Genomic DNA, 16,391 nt, shown 5'->3' on the forward strand with positions numbered 1-16,391 from the left:
AAAGTCTTGAGGCACACCAGTAGTTACGGAAATATCAGAGTTAGCCTCCACCCTTACTGTTGCTGAAAGGACCACAACTCAGAGGTAAAGCATCTGTTTTGAATGCCAAAGGTCCCATGTCCAATCTCCAGCATCTCCAAGTAGAACTCAGAGACCTGCTGTCAGTTAGTGTAGACAGTTCTGAGTTAGATGGACCAGTGCTCTGACATAGGTATAAGGAGCTACTGTACCTATGTCGTTATATGTTCCATGCACCTCATATGGCTGCTTTGGAACACCCTTCTTTGTAAATGACTCTACTGAATTTCTTCTGGACTGATTAATGAGACAAAGAAAGATACAAATCCCCAGTCATCCTTGGCCACAATTTCTCGCTTAATCCCTGGTTGGTTTCTTGCATAATCCCTGGTTGGAAATAACATACCAGAACATGCTGGAAGTATCGTTTCCAACTAAGGATAAAACCTGCAAGGTATCGCCTGTGTTTAGTAACACCTCTCCTCCTACTGTACTTTTGGTACAGGCAACTCCCCCATACAGGGTGCTGAGCTGAGAGGGACCAAAATTGAGAAGATCCATCATTGAGAAGATTCATTTGGGGGCACCAAATTTTGGCGTTGTTCAGAGTGCCATTCTACCAAAGATTACCAAACTCCACCCCTGATTAATATATATTTGCTTTTGGCTTGGCAAGGGAGTAATGCTTAGTGGAAGGGGACAAACTTCATTTGGAGCAGGACTCCTAAGAGTTCTGGGTCCAACCAGTGGCGTAGCAAAGTTAGATGGTACCCGGCATGGAAAATGTCACACCCACACCCACATTGAAATCTAGTTGGACTCCCAAGAGACTGCAATCTACTCACAGTATAAAAAGACTGGCTGTGATCTACCCATTATCATTGCCAGGAGTTGTTCAGCTTTCTTTAGGGAAGGATTGAGCAAAGTTGTCAAGCTTTTTCTAGGGGAGGGTTGGCCAAAGTTGTTGAGAATCTTTTGGGGAGGGTTGACCAAAGTTGTTAAGCTTTCTGTGGGGTTACAGGGCAGGGTTTGGGTCCTGAGTTGAGGGAGCTTCTGTCCTTCCCTCCAACCTTCACTTGTTTGCTCCTTCCCATCCTCTCCCTGCCTGCCTGCATGCCTGCCTCCTCCAGCAGCCCAGAAGCGCAGGGCTCTCAAAACAGCAAAGCGGTGCAGCTCTCCTCCTTCCCCCGACAGCTCGCCGTAGGTGGGAGTCACGGGTGGGCGACGTGTAGAATGTCACCCCCCTCAGTGATGACACCCGGGGCGAGGCAGACCGCCCCCACCTTGCTCCGCCGCTGGGTCCAACTTAAAAAGCGTTGATATTTCATCCCCATATTTGAAGAATTTCCCTAGTAATAGATGTACCGTAATCAGAAATTAGGAGGATATTGGAAACCAGCCCACACCAGTTAATCTGAAACACCTGCATCAGAAATCAAACCCAGTAAGTTTGATTCCTACTGAAGAGATTGATTAATTATCCTACCTTTTCATCAAAGGGCAGCATTAATCCTCCCCTTTGCAGGTAAAGCATAAACTGTTTTGCAATGTAGCACCCAAATTATAAATCAAAATATCCTTCTGCACTTACTGTTCACAGTGAGTTCGGCCATTAACACACCACCTGTTGGCTCCATTCGTTGTCTCCGATTTGTGCATAACTTAAAAGAAACAAAGAAAATGATTTGCTTGATCAATATTTATTTCTAAAATATTTCATTTATATCCTGTCTTTCATCAAATCGATCCTGGGGCATAAATAAAATAGTCATTGAAATCACAACCTCAAACTCAGTTAAAATATAAATTATAAAAATATAAAAATAAAATAAAATAAAATAAAATATAAAACCCACCATTACAAAATACAACAGCAGACTACACCCAGATATGTTAGTCCCAAAGAATAAAAGGTAGACAATGTGTATGTCCATAGAACTGAACACATACTTAACAAAGGAACATTTTTTCTTCCTCTAAACCTGATAAACCTTATCAGTGTGTTAGCATCTTTGTGGCTCTCTAGGCATAGGGGAATGGTAACCCTAGGCTTATTTATTCAGAAGTAACAGACCAATCCCAACTCCAGTGAGGCAGCAGTGGGGTGGGGTGGAGCAGCATGGCCAGGGCTGCATCCGAAGTCCTGCTGCCCATATCAGCAAGGCTGGAAAGTGTAGAGAGTTGCAAAACCCAGCTCTGTGCTATTGTTTCATGTTATGCAGCCTGAACTGTGCCCAATGCCTTCAAATGAAGACAGCAAGGGTGGCTTGGGGTCCAAGGGTTCAAGGGCCAGCTTATTTTCCACTCCCAAACCTATTTGCAGCTTTTTGTAGGCTATTGCCGATGGGAGTCCCTCAGATGGTACTTCCACCTGCCTACACTTTCAGTAGATGGAACTGGGAGTTCCATGCCAGCATGATGTCGGCATCATACCATGGGCTGAGGCCAGTAGAGCTGTTTAGGGCAGGACAGAGGAAGACCTCTCAACCAGTCTCTTGCTAGTGCAGCAGATCAGGGGGTTGGAATTGCGGTCCAAGCCCCATGGTGTTCCATAGAGCTCACTTCCAGGAAAATGTACAGAGGTTTTCAGCCTAAATCACAAGTTCTTGGAGACAGAAGCAAGAGTCACCACAGGGCTAAGGGTGGGATCTCCAGACCAGCAGTCTCATTTGCCTCATTTCATTTCAGTTTTGTCAAAAAAGATCAAGGGTAACTGGTCAAAACAGGGTTTAAACATGCAGCGCTGAGGGGGACATATAACTCAAGTTGAAGGTGAATAGTTCCTAAGAACAAAGCACTGCAGAGTACTTAATGGAACATCAGAGGATTTCTCCCTGCATGGTTTATTCAAATTCACTGTAATCAAAGAAAATAGCATCCAATTATATTTTCTGGCCTGAGATAAACTGGTGATTTCTGGGCAATGTGTGGTGTCTTCATTCAGTTTCCACTGCCACGTGGTTTAAGACTGAAGGCAGCCCTGTTTAGGGAAGTTTTTAATGTTTGATGTTTTATCACCCAGCCACATGGGCGGGGTATAAATAATAAGTTGTTATTATTATTACATGTTTCATGCTCTAAATTCTCCCAAAGATGTGCTGCAACATGCTACCTCCATCCATCACTTTTCCAGCAGGTTAGCCAGCTGCCAGATGGCAGCGATAGCAATCAGACAAGATTTGGATGTTCTGCTTTTGTTTCAAGTTGACCCAAAACCAAGAATCAAAGAAAACTGTTGACAGTTACAGAAGTTTCTTTCAGCTACCCAAAATCAAAAAGGTGTGTGCTGATTATCTGCTATTTAGCTACATGTATCCATGGGTATATGGAAGAATGAAGTTGCATATGCAGATATCATAATGGCCAGGTATCAGTGGTGCCCCCGCACAACACCAGTGTTTGCCGCCTCCCGCCTTTTGCCTTCCACTCTACATCATAGTTGCAGTGCCCTGTGTTACTGAACTGGTTGTGCTCCCCTAAATCCACCTCTGAAAGGAGCGCTGAGTAGGTTTGGAATCTAGAAACAATTTATCCACAAACAAACATTGTCCCGTGTGTTGCTCTAGCTCCTCCTAGTGAGAAGAACCATAGTTTTCTATTTTCCATTTATTGCAGTTGTCTTCCTCTAAGGCAGGGATATAGAACTTATGGACGTCCAGATATTGCTAGACGGTAATTCCCATAATCCCTGAGTACTGGCAGTACTGGCTGGGGCCGATTGGAGCTGGATGACCGTAGGGTTGGATTCAATGAAACTGATGTGCTAGCAGGACAATGAATCCTCTCTTTGGGGAGAACCCCAGAAGAGCATTGCACTGGGCAAAAAAAATAATTGCTTGTTCTATTAGAATGATCATAGTAGTGCAATGTTGAATTCCTCCCAAAGGTTCTAAACCCCTGCCCTAAGGAGACTGGGGAAGCATGGTGACGTCTACTCTATATTACCTTTCCAATAACACTGTGAAGTGGGCTAGGCTGAGAGACAGTGACTGTTTGGCCCATGGACCTTTAAGGCAGAGCAGGGGTTGGAACCACGGGATTGTGCCAAAATTTGCAGTCTACCCAATCCAGCAAAGTCTTAAGTTGTTTCTTGTAACAAAATGAGAAATGTCTTCTTTTTCTTTTTCAAAAGGTTCAATCAAAATTCCTTCTCACTGCTTTGATAGGCCCTTGGGAATGTGCAGGGTTTTTTTGGTGTGTTTTTTTGCAGGCTAGACTCCATTCTTAATTGCTACAAACAAAAAACTTACCACAGGGCACGATAACTTCTCACTGTCACATACATGTGTCTCACAGTGCAGCCACACCTTGGAGAGTTTGGGAATATTCCGGAAACGAAATGCATTAAACTGGAAGGTCGCGCGGCTGTCTTTCCCATTTTCATGCACTATGATGGTGTCATCTGTGGGGCACCTGAGCCACATGATAACAGGCACTCTTAGAAGGAGAAGAACAATAAGGCACTCCTTTTCTTTTATCTCTAATACTATCACTGTATTTATTGCGGCTATTGCAAGAACATAGCATGGTTTCTGTGACAAACTGAGCACCTCTGAATGTTAGATTCAGTTGTGTAAAAAGAAGCTGTGATTGGACAAAAATGAGAGAGTGAAATGTCTGTCCTATATATTTCTGGTTGACTGAAAACAGTAGTAATGTTGCAGAGAACAGGGTAGCCAAAATAGTGTCCTTGTCCTATAAATGTTGTTGGTCTGCAACTCCCATCATCTTTGACCAATGTCTGTGTCGGCTGGGGCTGATGGGAATGGTAGTCCAACATCTGGAGAGCATCATCTTGGCCACCACTTGGTGTAAAAAAATCACCACTACATGAAGTGAAACCTTGGATCAAAACCCCTAATGATTTGCTCAAACCACATCATATACTGATCTCACAGGCAAACACTATATCACATGTACTATTATCTATATATTACATGCCCTTCACCCTAAGGTCCAAGCGTGGGTTACAACATTAAAGCACAATACAGTGGTGCCCCGCAAGACGAATGCCTCGCAAGACGAAAAACTCGCTAGACGAAAGAGTTTTCCGTTTTTTGAGTCGTTCCGCAAGACGAATTTCCCTATGGGCTTGCTTCGCAAGACAAAACGTCTTGCGAGTTCTTGCGAGTTTGTTTCCTTTTCTTAAAGCCGCTAAGCTGTTAATAGCCGCTAAGCCGCTAATAGCCGTGCTCCACAAGACGAAAAAACCGCAAGATGAAGAGACTCGTGGAACGGATTAATTTCATCTTGCGAGGCACCACTGTATTATTATTATTTTTAAAACAACCTACAATGATAATAATAAGGTGGGTCCTAAAAACATGCATCTCAAATGTCAAGAGTCAGAGGTATGTCTTCAGCATTCTCCAGAAACTGGATAATAAAGCTGCCAGCTGTGCCCCTGTGAGGAAGAAGTTCCACAACTTAGGGGCCACCACAGACAATGCCCTCTCCTGGGCTGCCATCCCCCAACCCTTTGAGGACAGAGAAACTACCAAGAGAACTTCCGATCTCAGCACCCAAGAGTGAAGGAGGAGGTCTTTCATATATTTGGGACCTGAGTTGTATAATATTACTAGAAAAGTACTTCATTTGACATTAAAGGTAAAGGGACCCCTGACCATTAGGTCCAGTCATGACCGACTCTGGGGTTGCGGCGCTCATCTCGCTTTATTGGCCGAGGGTTATGCCTAGCCTAAATTTTATTCTATTAACTTCAGGATGGCATTGGTTCATTGGTATCTTAAGATATGCTTACCCACAACAGTTCCATTTCATGTGAATAATGTTTATGTTGACCTTCTCACAAATTTACCTACCCCTTAGTTATCAGAGGCCACTGGACTGGAAAGAAATATTCTGATGAGGGGGTTGCCCAACAGTTAGTCAGAACTACTTTAAATCTGAGGAGACAAAGAGATGTGAGTACCAGACGAGGGAAATTTCAATGAAAATTTCACATTGGTGTTGATTGATGAAAAGTTGCACCTGCTACTTAAGCCCTTTGCTTCTACGCCAGCAAATATGTCTGAACCAATTTCTGAAGTTTCAACTACGAAGGGGGCTTCCTTCTTGACTGTAAACTTGGCATTCTGAGAGGGAAAATGGAGGAATGGGTTAGTAATGCAAAGGAGGAACAGCAAAAGCTTAACAATTAGATATAATGTCAGCAAAGATACTCTGTCACCAGCAGTTTCCCCTTATGCCATTTTTGTATCTGTGTTTCGTTTGTTTTTCTTAACATTCTTATGATGTTTGCCCTAAATTGGCTCAACAACAGGATGCCTTGAAGTCGAGTGTGTAATGCTTCAATGAAAGCTCAAGAAATGTGGCTTAGAAGGAGCTATTCCATGCAAATCACTGAACAGCCACATATAAAGGACAGCAACAAGCTTATCAGAATCAGAGGGGGGGGGGACCATTTATTGGCAACATCCAACTACCAGTTTGCCATAGCCAGCCATGCAGTGCTGAATGAGGAAAGCCACACATTTCTCTGGTGAGCAAGGCACAAGATTAATTGTCCATGAAGCATCAAATCACGCAATGTCTTCTCAAATGCCTCCAATGCTAAAACTGCTAGGTGAAATGACTCAAGTACAAAATTGTACAAAAAGTACAAAAATTGTACAAAATGTACAAAATTGATTCAGGGATATATATCACACAACACACACCCAACCTGGCTGCTGCATGCTATGCAAAATATTTGTGATGTGGAAAATTGTCAGAAAGAAAGATAGTGAATTGACTTTGCAACTGAACCCCCCCCCCGGGTTTTCTCTCATGATAATTAACATTGAATTAGGAATAGAAGACGCTGCCTTATACCAAGTTGGGCCATTTAGCTCAGTATTGTGGACGGTTTGCAGGCAAAGTATGTGTTCTGACCCTGAGCTACGTTAGTTATTTCAGTGCTCAAAAGGGCTCAATCGGTCAGTGTCAAACCACTTGTTGGATTCCAGCCTATTCTTAATAGTATAACAGAAGAGCAGTAAGAACTCGGGCACAGCAAATTTTATTCTGAAAAAAGAAGTTGATAAATAACCAAGACACACAAGCTGGTGAAATATACATAAATACATAAGAAAACAAAGTAAACCTGGCAATTCAGGCTAATGGCCCATCTAGCATCCTATACTCACAGTGGCCAGGCACATGCCTGCAGGAAACCCACAACTACAACAGCATTCTCCTCTCCTGTTTACCACAATTCATTCCCAAGCCACAGCTAGTTAAGTAACTGTTACAGACAATTTTCCAACAGTCTTTTATTCTAGGTGTGCTGAAACAAGGAATATAAACGCCAACACAGTGCAGTTTCAGTGACATTCTATTACTTTAGGGTCATGGGAAAACGTCAGTCACCTGACCCCATGGAGAGAATCTCTGCTAGAGTATCTTGAGGTCTGGCCTCTTCAGTTATTCATGGCAAAATCTGGGCCACCCTCTGTCTGAAATTTGACAGAAAGAGATTTGGAGTTGATTTCTATTCAAGCACTGAGTGTGCTCACACATACTGTACCAAAATACTGAAAGGGGGTTAGAACTTTCAGTTAAAAGCCTTATAACCTGGAACAAACACGAGAAACCAAACACAAAGCGGAATAAAGATCCCAAGAGAACAATAAGCATCTTCTCGATTCAGAGGATAGCTAGGCAAATTTCAGGGGGAATGAAAGGAACTTCTATGCGTAGCGAGACCTAAAAGACAAGATAGTCATTGCCCTTTGTTTGTGGCTTTCGGGAGGGTTTAATGGCGTCAGTTACAGCACTAGTGCAGAATGCTGTGAGTACAGTGCTTGGACCGCAGTTTGGAACTGCAAATATATAAAGATGATGTAGAAAGCAGTCTGCATAGTACATTGTTACATGATCAGTTCAGTAAACAATCAGATCCTAAGGGCATGTTTGGTGTAATGTAGGGAAGAATCTCAATGCTGGGTTCATTTGCTACAAAATTTGAATTAACATAATTCAAGTCCATAGAATAATTGAGTGGTACCAGACCAGCCTATAATACAGCAGATGTTTACATAAGTAATGAATTGTTCTGCTGCAAGACATATGCTCACCATGCCAGCCAAGGGGCCCATAAATTAAAAATCTTAAAACCTACATGGTTACAGTCAAATTGTGGCTCTGGCATCTGGTGCAAAAACTAAGTGAGTTGATACATGCATGCCCATTATCACCCAGTGACTACAGCATCAAGCGATGATTTATATAAGTGAAACTTCTTGTCACACAATGAATAGTACAGAGTCCACACCACACTACCAAAAACACAATGCGGAGCTGCCATTCTGTGAATGGGAGAAATTCTTCCATTTGCAGAATGAGTTTGGATCTAGGTGAAGCTCCAGTGACTGGAAGTGGAGAAGAGGTGAGTTTCACCATTTCTCCCTACATCCCCCAGGCCATCTCTTACGCATTCTAAAGGGACTCCAAACTGCCAAGGCCTGAAATCATGCCATTCCACAAGCAGAACTCCATTGAATTCTTGGTTTAACCCAAATATTTTTGAATGAAAGCTGTTTATAATATTGAATAAGAAATGCTTAAGTGATGACTGCACATGCACATATCTTATTATACAGACTAATAGGAAACCCTTATGCATACTAATAGCAAAATACATTTTTTGAATGCCACATAGCCGAAACAGCATTAACCACACACCAGTGAGAAGGTATCCACAGGCTTGGAGGAAGCACAAGAAATAATAATAATGGTTTAGGGGGAAACTAAGGAATGGGAAGTCCAGTGAGGATGAGCATGTTTAAGGCCATGGAATGCTGGAGAGGGTAAAAAAAAGGGGGGATGTGGGAGGAAGGGGAATGGAATGGAAGAATGCATGACTGGATTGATGGCAAAATCTTGCTGCAATCTCACTTGTTTGAAACCTAAAAACCACTGTTACGGCTTGCTAGTTTGTGTAGCCTATGGTACCCCCAAAGAGTAACAGAATGTCTACAATCAATTTTTTCATTTACATTTGGTAAAATGTAGGCAGTCTCTTATGCATTTGCATATTTTTGGCCTCTTCACTTCACCATTGCACCATCGAAAAATTTACAGTGGAAATCAGCAGACAGACACAGAGGGTACTTACAGTATAGAAGTTGAGGGACAGCTGGCTTTCAAATGAACCGGAGCTGCCATTCTTCACATGAATAGTTGCCACTCTAAAAGAGGCAGGAAATGTCACATGACTGAATCATACACTGTTGAATGCAGAGTGAGGCATATGCTAGAAGATGAAGGCCAATTGAATCGAGGCAGAGTTACCTTTGGTCAAAGGCAGCGTGGTTCACCAGATAGTTTGCATGGTATGTGCATGTAAATGAGTAGTTTACAGGCTGACTCTTCACAATCACAGAGGTGTCATTGGAGACGATGGAGTTATAGAAATGATAGACGGGGCTTTTGAACTGCAACCATGAAAAGATCAAGAGGTAAACGGTGACACTGCATATGCCATTTTTGTTTTACACGGTCACGTCAAGAGTTCACTTCTACATTATCTCAAATTTCTGAAAGAGTAAACACACATGAGAGAACATGCGGGAAGCACACTGTGACTGATCTGGTGAAATAGACTTTTGCCAGCAAAAAGTCATGGCCTATAAATAAGTTGGTTATTAAAGTCTGTGGGTTGTTGTTGTTTTGCTCCAAACTTCATATTTTTAGAGTCCCTCAGCAACTGTGAAATAGATTTGCAGTGCTTTATTTTATTTTTTTAAATGTCTTGTAGTTATTAGATGGATTAGACATAAACATACACCCAAATCTCCATCCAGATCTTCCCCACATGTACAAGGGAATGTATGAAGTAGGAGCTGATCTGCAGTGTTAGCCCTGGGTATACACCTATTTAGTACAGGGTCTGCATAGGGGTGTGTGGCATGGCACCCATGATTGCACATGTGCCGCAACTGTGAAAATCTCCCTAGTGCACAGAGCTGTACAGATGTCATTTTAAATGCCTGTACATTAAATGGATAGGGCCAGCAGTGTGTGTTCCATCAGGGTGAAGCTATCAGGGATCAAATATAAATTTTAACAATGGATCTATATAAAACAATGTTGAAAAGGTATAAGAGATATTGTGAATCTATTGTTTTTCAAATTATAAATAAAAAAAGTTGTTGTAAAACTGGTGAAAGTCTCAGGAAAGGCATGAACAGCTTCAGACATTTATTGGACACAGTCACCATCCAACTTGGGGAAGCATTTATACTTTGGCTACTTACATCAGATTGAGTTCCACAGTATGACTTATTTTTGGGTGACAAATCTGGGATTGTAAACTGGTAATACCCCGACTCATGGACCCCGTTGTAGCAAATTCCTCCAAGAGCCAGTTGATTAACTTCCCACCCATAAGGACATTCGGGGATTCTTGCGATTATGGTTTTAGGATAACAGTACACCAAAATGGCATCTAGAAGTAAAAAAAAGGAGCGGGAGGAAAGCACTACTAGAGCATGGTGAAGTGATTACAAAATGCGCCTCTGTCATTATTTTGCAAATGCCAGTGAAAACACAAGTTCGAAGGCTTAGCTCTGGTAAGCCTGGACTCAAATCAAGTGTTCAGCTTGGCAACTAGTTGTTTCTCCAGACGTTCCAACTACATTCAATAAATGCACGTGGTAGGAGGCAGCAGCCTGCAACCCCAATATACACATGTTCATTAGGATGCCTGCAGGCTATGTCCATGCCACATCATGTTCAGATGGGTGAATCTGTCACTTTCGGTTTCTCTCGGTTTCTCATTTCCCGTCTTCAATTTTCTACATTTACACATCAGTTTGCAATTAAAGCAGTGCTTTTTTCTTCTTCTACAAAGATGTTTAGGGGTACTGCCATTCCCCCACTCATATTGAAATACTGCCCCTCCATGAGGCCAAACTTAGATTGACAGAATGTTTAGGGGTATGCGTCCCCTAGCGTCCCCCAAGAAAAAAAGCACTGAATTAAAGAGAGAGAGAATAATCAGCTGCTAACATTTCAGTTTAATTACAGGTACCCTGAACAGGGGCTAGGGGCAGTGATTCAGATAAGTTCTTTCCTTTATCTAGACAAAGGTACTATTGCAGGTGCTATTATGTGTGTGACACACTCCAAAGAAGCCAGCAGAGATATTGGACTCTTTCAGCTATTTCCCTGCAATCTCCAAATTACACTTCCAAAGCAAGAACAGGGATACTGTCTCACATTAATCCACCATTTATGAAAGCAACAGGCCCTTAATTTGTGTTCCAGTACTGAATTTCAGTGATGAGGTGTCCAGTGCCGATGGAAAAGCCAAAGGATACATGGTCCAAACAATCTAATCACAATCTCTTGAGATCTCACAGAGCACACAGCACATTCTCGTCTTGCCTCAAGCGGTGAAACAAGGCTTGCTGCCTCTGTGTTGTACCACCTGTTGCATGGCAATTTTTCACTAGGATCCTTGTGCTGGATTTCATACTGCACAACCAATATTATGCTAGTGCAACAGTCCTTGCACTGGCAGTCAGAGAACATTCAATCCAAGCCCATATATACATTGTCACAAACAGGTTGTAATGAATATCTGCGGATCTCTTGATAAATAAAACTAAGCAGTTGGAAGTGTATTTAAATGCAAGAGGTTAACATCGCTGGAATAGTATGCAGCTATTTTACCTGCTTTGTTTGGGCTGCAACGTGCCACGATGCCTCGCGCCAAGATGACCCACAGGAGAAAAGCCACCATCATCATCTTTCCAAAGATATGTAAATACTAAGAAAACCAGGACTTGATTTTCCGAAATGCTGCTGGATGCTGAGAAGGATTCACATGTATCAAACTTCTTTGAATTGCCTATGAATTACCAGAAGTGAGAAATGTAAACTCTTCTATTCAAAATGAGTTAAGTGCAATTCCCAACAGAAACTATTGAAATCTACTGGATTTTGAATTTTTCCCTTCCATGTTCTTACAGTACAACCTTATCCCTATCAACTCAATAGATACAGTTACAGATAGGTAGCCGTGTTGGTCTGCCATAGTCAAAATAAAGTATTTGAAGAAGTGTGCATGCACACGAAAGCTCATACCAAGAACTAACTTAGTTGGTCTTTAAGGTGCTACTGGAAGGAATTTTTTTATTTTAACTCAATAGATAGATCATGCTGAGACCAATGAGTTTGAGGCTACTGGATTGCAACCTTCTAAGAAGAGATCTGTGTCATAAGAAATTAATTACTAATGCCTTCTTTCATTTTATTTTTTTAAACAAATGTGTTTGGTTTTTTTTTTTAAAAAAGAGGTAAAATGGGATTTGGAGGCGAAATACTAAATCTGACAGTGAATGGGATTGGAGAGAAAGCAAACACTGGATAAAAGAAAAGATCTCATTAGAAGGCAAGAGAAAAGTCAAAGTAACAAAAATATTTTACACATTCATTGATTTGGCAGTTGTAATTTCTATTGTTAACTGGAAGATTTTGTATCCAAACATTCTCTCACATGAGTGTAATTACTGCTATTCTACCTCACAAATTATAATTATAATCTAAAACAATGTATTCTGAAGCTTAATATTTCTGTGAGACCACCTGTTATAAAGGCACCCATAATACATTACTCATAATGCTATTTATTTCAAATTAAAAAAAATAGGTCACTGATATTACACATATCATACTCTGGACACTGAAAGCCATTTTAGCACTACTATTTTATATTTTAACATTGTAACCCATCTAGGCATCTATCTGATGTTTTCAATCTATCTCATAATTTATTTCAAAATATATTACACAATATTTTCAAACACACATTTTAGTATTAGTATTAGTACTAGTATTACTTTTCTGTTTCAATCTCCTAATTATGTCCAGGAAAATGTTTAGAGCATCATACGTACAGCATTGGAACAAGGTTGTAGATCAAGCTGTTCATTATCTCTGTTTAAAATGAAAGAGGGTATATTTGCTTTTCCCAAGGTGTTCTTTCAAACAGCACCAGCTGGCATTATCTTTGCTTTATATAGGCCATCTTGTAAAAGGAGCCCCTGCGTATTCAGCCTTGATTAGCCCTTGTGGGGAAACAGGGTTGGATGGATAACAGGTTAGATCACTCACTTTTCCAATACAAGCGGTCCAAGTTTTTCAGTATTCAGTATTTTACTGTCAAGTTGTGTCATATAAGGGACTCTTTACCAAAAGTATGACTCATTTTTAAATGACTAAAGAGAAATCTGATTATTGCAACTGACATGGTTTTACAAAAATGTGCATATTTTTTCATGCAGTGTTTAAAGAAAATTGCATCTAGCACAGATCTAGTTTTATCAACTGAGCTATTAAAAATGTGTGTTTTATATTATAAGCACCTGGTTGGTCCAGACCTATAAAGGACTTTAAAACAATCTGAAACTCTTCTGTAGTTATGTCCAACTAAGTCTTCAGAGTAAACCCACAGAAATCAAATTAAGTCAATTGGTTTAAATGGGTCTACTCTGAGTATCTTAGTTGGCTATCGCCCCTAATGTTTGTGGTAAGTCTAAGTATTTTTCTTTTTAAAGAGATGCCTAAAATCCCACCAAGGATCTTGACAGAGCAGTTTTTAAATCAAAATTCACCACTTTCTTTGAGATAATAAACTACTTTGATTTTATAATTGTCAGAGGAAATAAAATTCCCAAAGTTTCATTACAAGTAAGTAGTTTTTAAGTACACAATCCCCTCTTAGGCAAAAGGTACTAATCAGAGCAATTTCTGCTACACTGAAGAGTTGTCTGTAGATGTTTTTATTTGCATAAGAAACAAGAACTGCACAAAACTTACTTAGGTGAAACAACATTTGATATCTGCACTGATAAAAGGTGAGGGCTCGGGGGAGGTTTGTATTTCTCTGAGTAGTGGCAAATAAAAAAAAGAGCATTCACTAAATAGCAAATTATACTGTGGATGCTAATTACCCGCCCCAAGAGCCCCCTTTAGATTAAGCAGATGGCAAAAACCTTAACTATTTGAGTATCTCTAGAATGATCTACAAAAAGTGAATAAATGGCTTCTTGTGATCTTCACTTCAAAATGCTGTTTAAGAAATAGCTTTTCAATTTCTCCTTGTTGCCTCGGCTGTTACTTAGAATGTTTGCTGTTCACCTGTTGTAAGGCGGAGACCTGTTCATGCAAAAAGTGGCACTTTGCGAGATAATATAATCAGTGTTTTACAGCAAGAAAACAGCTCTTCTTACAGAAAACACACTCGTTTTGGAACAATCTAGCAACAAAATATCTTACAGTGTTCTTCTAATGACTTTACACTATGTTTTTCTAGTTGTTTTGAAGCTCTGTTTATATTGTGCAGAAACCAAGACAGGGTTGCAGATTGCTGAAGCAGTTAAATGGGCAGTGGGCTGCAATGTGGGTCTACCTATAATACTATAATATGAACTGCAGTGTGCACATTGTTTCAAGCAGTTTCCACTAGGTGGCCCCATCATTGCTTATCTGTTTGTTTATTAATATGCATAGTTCTTTTCAGAGCAGAAGAGGACAGCGAATGGCTTATGTCACAATGGTGTCAAAACTTTTTTTCAAAGAGGGCCAAATTTGATGAAGTGAAGATTGTTGAGCTTTCCTTAAGATTGAAGTTGTTGAGGTTTTTTTTAGGATTTTACCCCAGGAAATTAACTGCCACAGGGGCCAGAATAAACTGACTGACGGGCCGATTTAGGCTCTCAAAACTTTGGACATGCCTGGCTTATGATTACCACTTCACTAAATGGCGATCAGGTGAAAAAGGTTGTCTGATGTGGGTCAACAAATGAGTCTTTCCCACTTATCCCAGATGTACACGAAGGCTGGTTATGGTTACTCACAGGTGAGGAGGAAATGTACTTTGTACTTTGCAGATGCTCAGTGTCTTTTTCATCTTATAGTTATTTCTTCTCATATCTCAGGGAAGAGATCTGATCTTCCAGGGTGATGCCATATTCCAATTTTGTCCTGGCAATGCAGTTGTTGTTGTGTCCCCCCCCCCACCCCAAATCTACACAAACCAAGTGGCTGGCTCTTAGTATTTTCAGTTATGCTCTGTATTGTGGTCTTGTATTCTCATTCCCATAGAACATGGCACAGCATTTCTTTACTTAAAAGCCATGGAACAGGGACAATTTGGCTGGCTTTGAGTTGCCAGAATAAAGAGAGGCTGTTATGAAGCTGCTGCCATTGCCATATCTGTGGCAGCCTTCCAGTGCTACTGGGACCATGTCCAGCAACGAAATACACCAAGAACAATGCCTTTGATACAAGGGCTGACTGCCAATCTTAGGCAATCTGACAGACTAATGAATGGCACAAAGGACCCATTTTCCCTTCTTTTCTCCTTTACTAAAAAAAAGGAGGGGGGAATCTTTTTAACTGGTGGAAGAAAGAGAAAAATGCAGAGAAAGTATAGCAGGAATGAAACCGCTCATAAGTGTCTGAGCATTAAGATGGAGCTAGCTGGTGGCAGGACGCGGGTGGTGCTGTGGTCTAAATCATTGAGCCTAGGACTTGCCGATCAGAAGGTCAGCGGTTCAAATCCCCACGACGGGGTGAGCTCCCGTTGTTCGGTCCCTGCTCCTGCCCACCTAGCAGTTTGAAAACCCGTCAAAGTGCAAGTAGATAAATAGGCACAGCTCTGGTGGGAAGGTAAACGGCATTTCCTTGCACTGCTCTGGTTCACCAGAAGTGGCTTAGTCATGCTGGCCACATGACCTGGAAGCTGTACGCCGGCTTCCTCGGCCAATAAAGTGAGATGAGCACCACAACCCCAGAGTCTGCCACGACTGGACCTAACGGTCAGGGGTGCCTTTACCTTTACCTAGCTGGTGGCAATGTTTGGTATACCTGACAAATACAACTTCATGATACAGATATATTCCGTATCTTGAGCCTGATGTCATCCTGTTTATTGTTGTTGTTTAGTCATTTAGTCATGTCCGACTCTTTGTGACCCCATGGACCAGAGCATGCCAGGCACTTCTGTCTTCCACTGCCTCCCGCAGTTTGGTCAAACTCATGTTGGTAGCTTCAAGAACACTTTCCCACCATCTCATCCTCTGTCGTCCCCTTCTCCTTGTGCCCTCAATCTTTCCCAGCATCAGGGTCTTTTCCAGGGAGTCTTCTCTTCTCATGAGGTGGCCAAAGTATTTGAGCCTCAGCTTCACAATCTGTCCTTCTAGTGAGCACTCAGGGCTGATTTCCTTCAGAATGGATAGGTTTGATCTTCTTGCAGTCCATTGGACTCTCAAGAGTCTCTTCCAGCGCCATAATTCAAAAGCATCAATTCCTTGGTGATCAGCCTTCTTTATGGTCCAGCTCTCACTTACATACATCACTAC

General features: G+C 41.4%; 1 protein-coding gene across 1 annotated transcript in view; it reads right to left on the bottom strand.

Annotated features, from left to right (window-relative positions):
• Positions 1-16,391, bottom strand: part of TECTB (tectorin beta) — a 36,429-nt gene that overhangs the window by 3,828 nt on the left and 16,210 nt on the right. The window contains exons 2-10 of the mRNA XM_083505014.1: positions 12,924-13,094; positions 11,698-11,875; positions 10,278-10,468; positions 9,313-9,455; positions 9,137-9,209; positions 6,010-6,113; positions 5,841-5,924; positions 4,269-4,431; positions 1,610-1,679 (exon numbers count right to left, since the gene is read on the bottom strand). Coding sequence (XP_083361140.1) covers positions 1,610-1,679; positions 4,269-4,431; positions 5,841-5,924; positions 6,010-6,113; positions 9,137-9,209; positions 9,313-9,455; positions 10,278-10,468; positions 11,698-11,773 — 904 coding nt within the window. The 5' untranslated portion in view covers positions 11,774-11,875; positions 12,924-13,094. The remainder of the gene's footprint in view (positions 1-1,609; positions 1,680-4,268; positions 4,432-5,840; positions 5,925-6,009; positions 6,114-9,136; positions 9,210-9,312; positions 9,456-10,277; positions 10,469-11,697; positions 11,876-12,923; positions 13,095-16,391) is intronic.

This window comes from Podarcis liolepis (assembly GCF_965112155.1).
Source record: "Podarcis liolepis genome assembly, chromosome: 5".
NCBI classification, from domain to species: domain Eukaryota; kingdom Metazoa; phylum Chordata; class Lepidosauria; order Squamata; family Lacertidae; genus Podarcis; species Podarcis liolepis.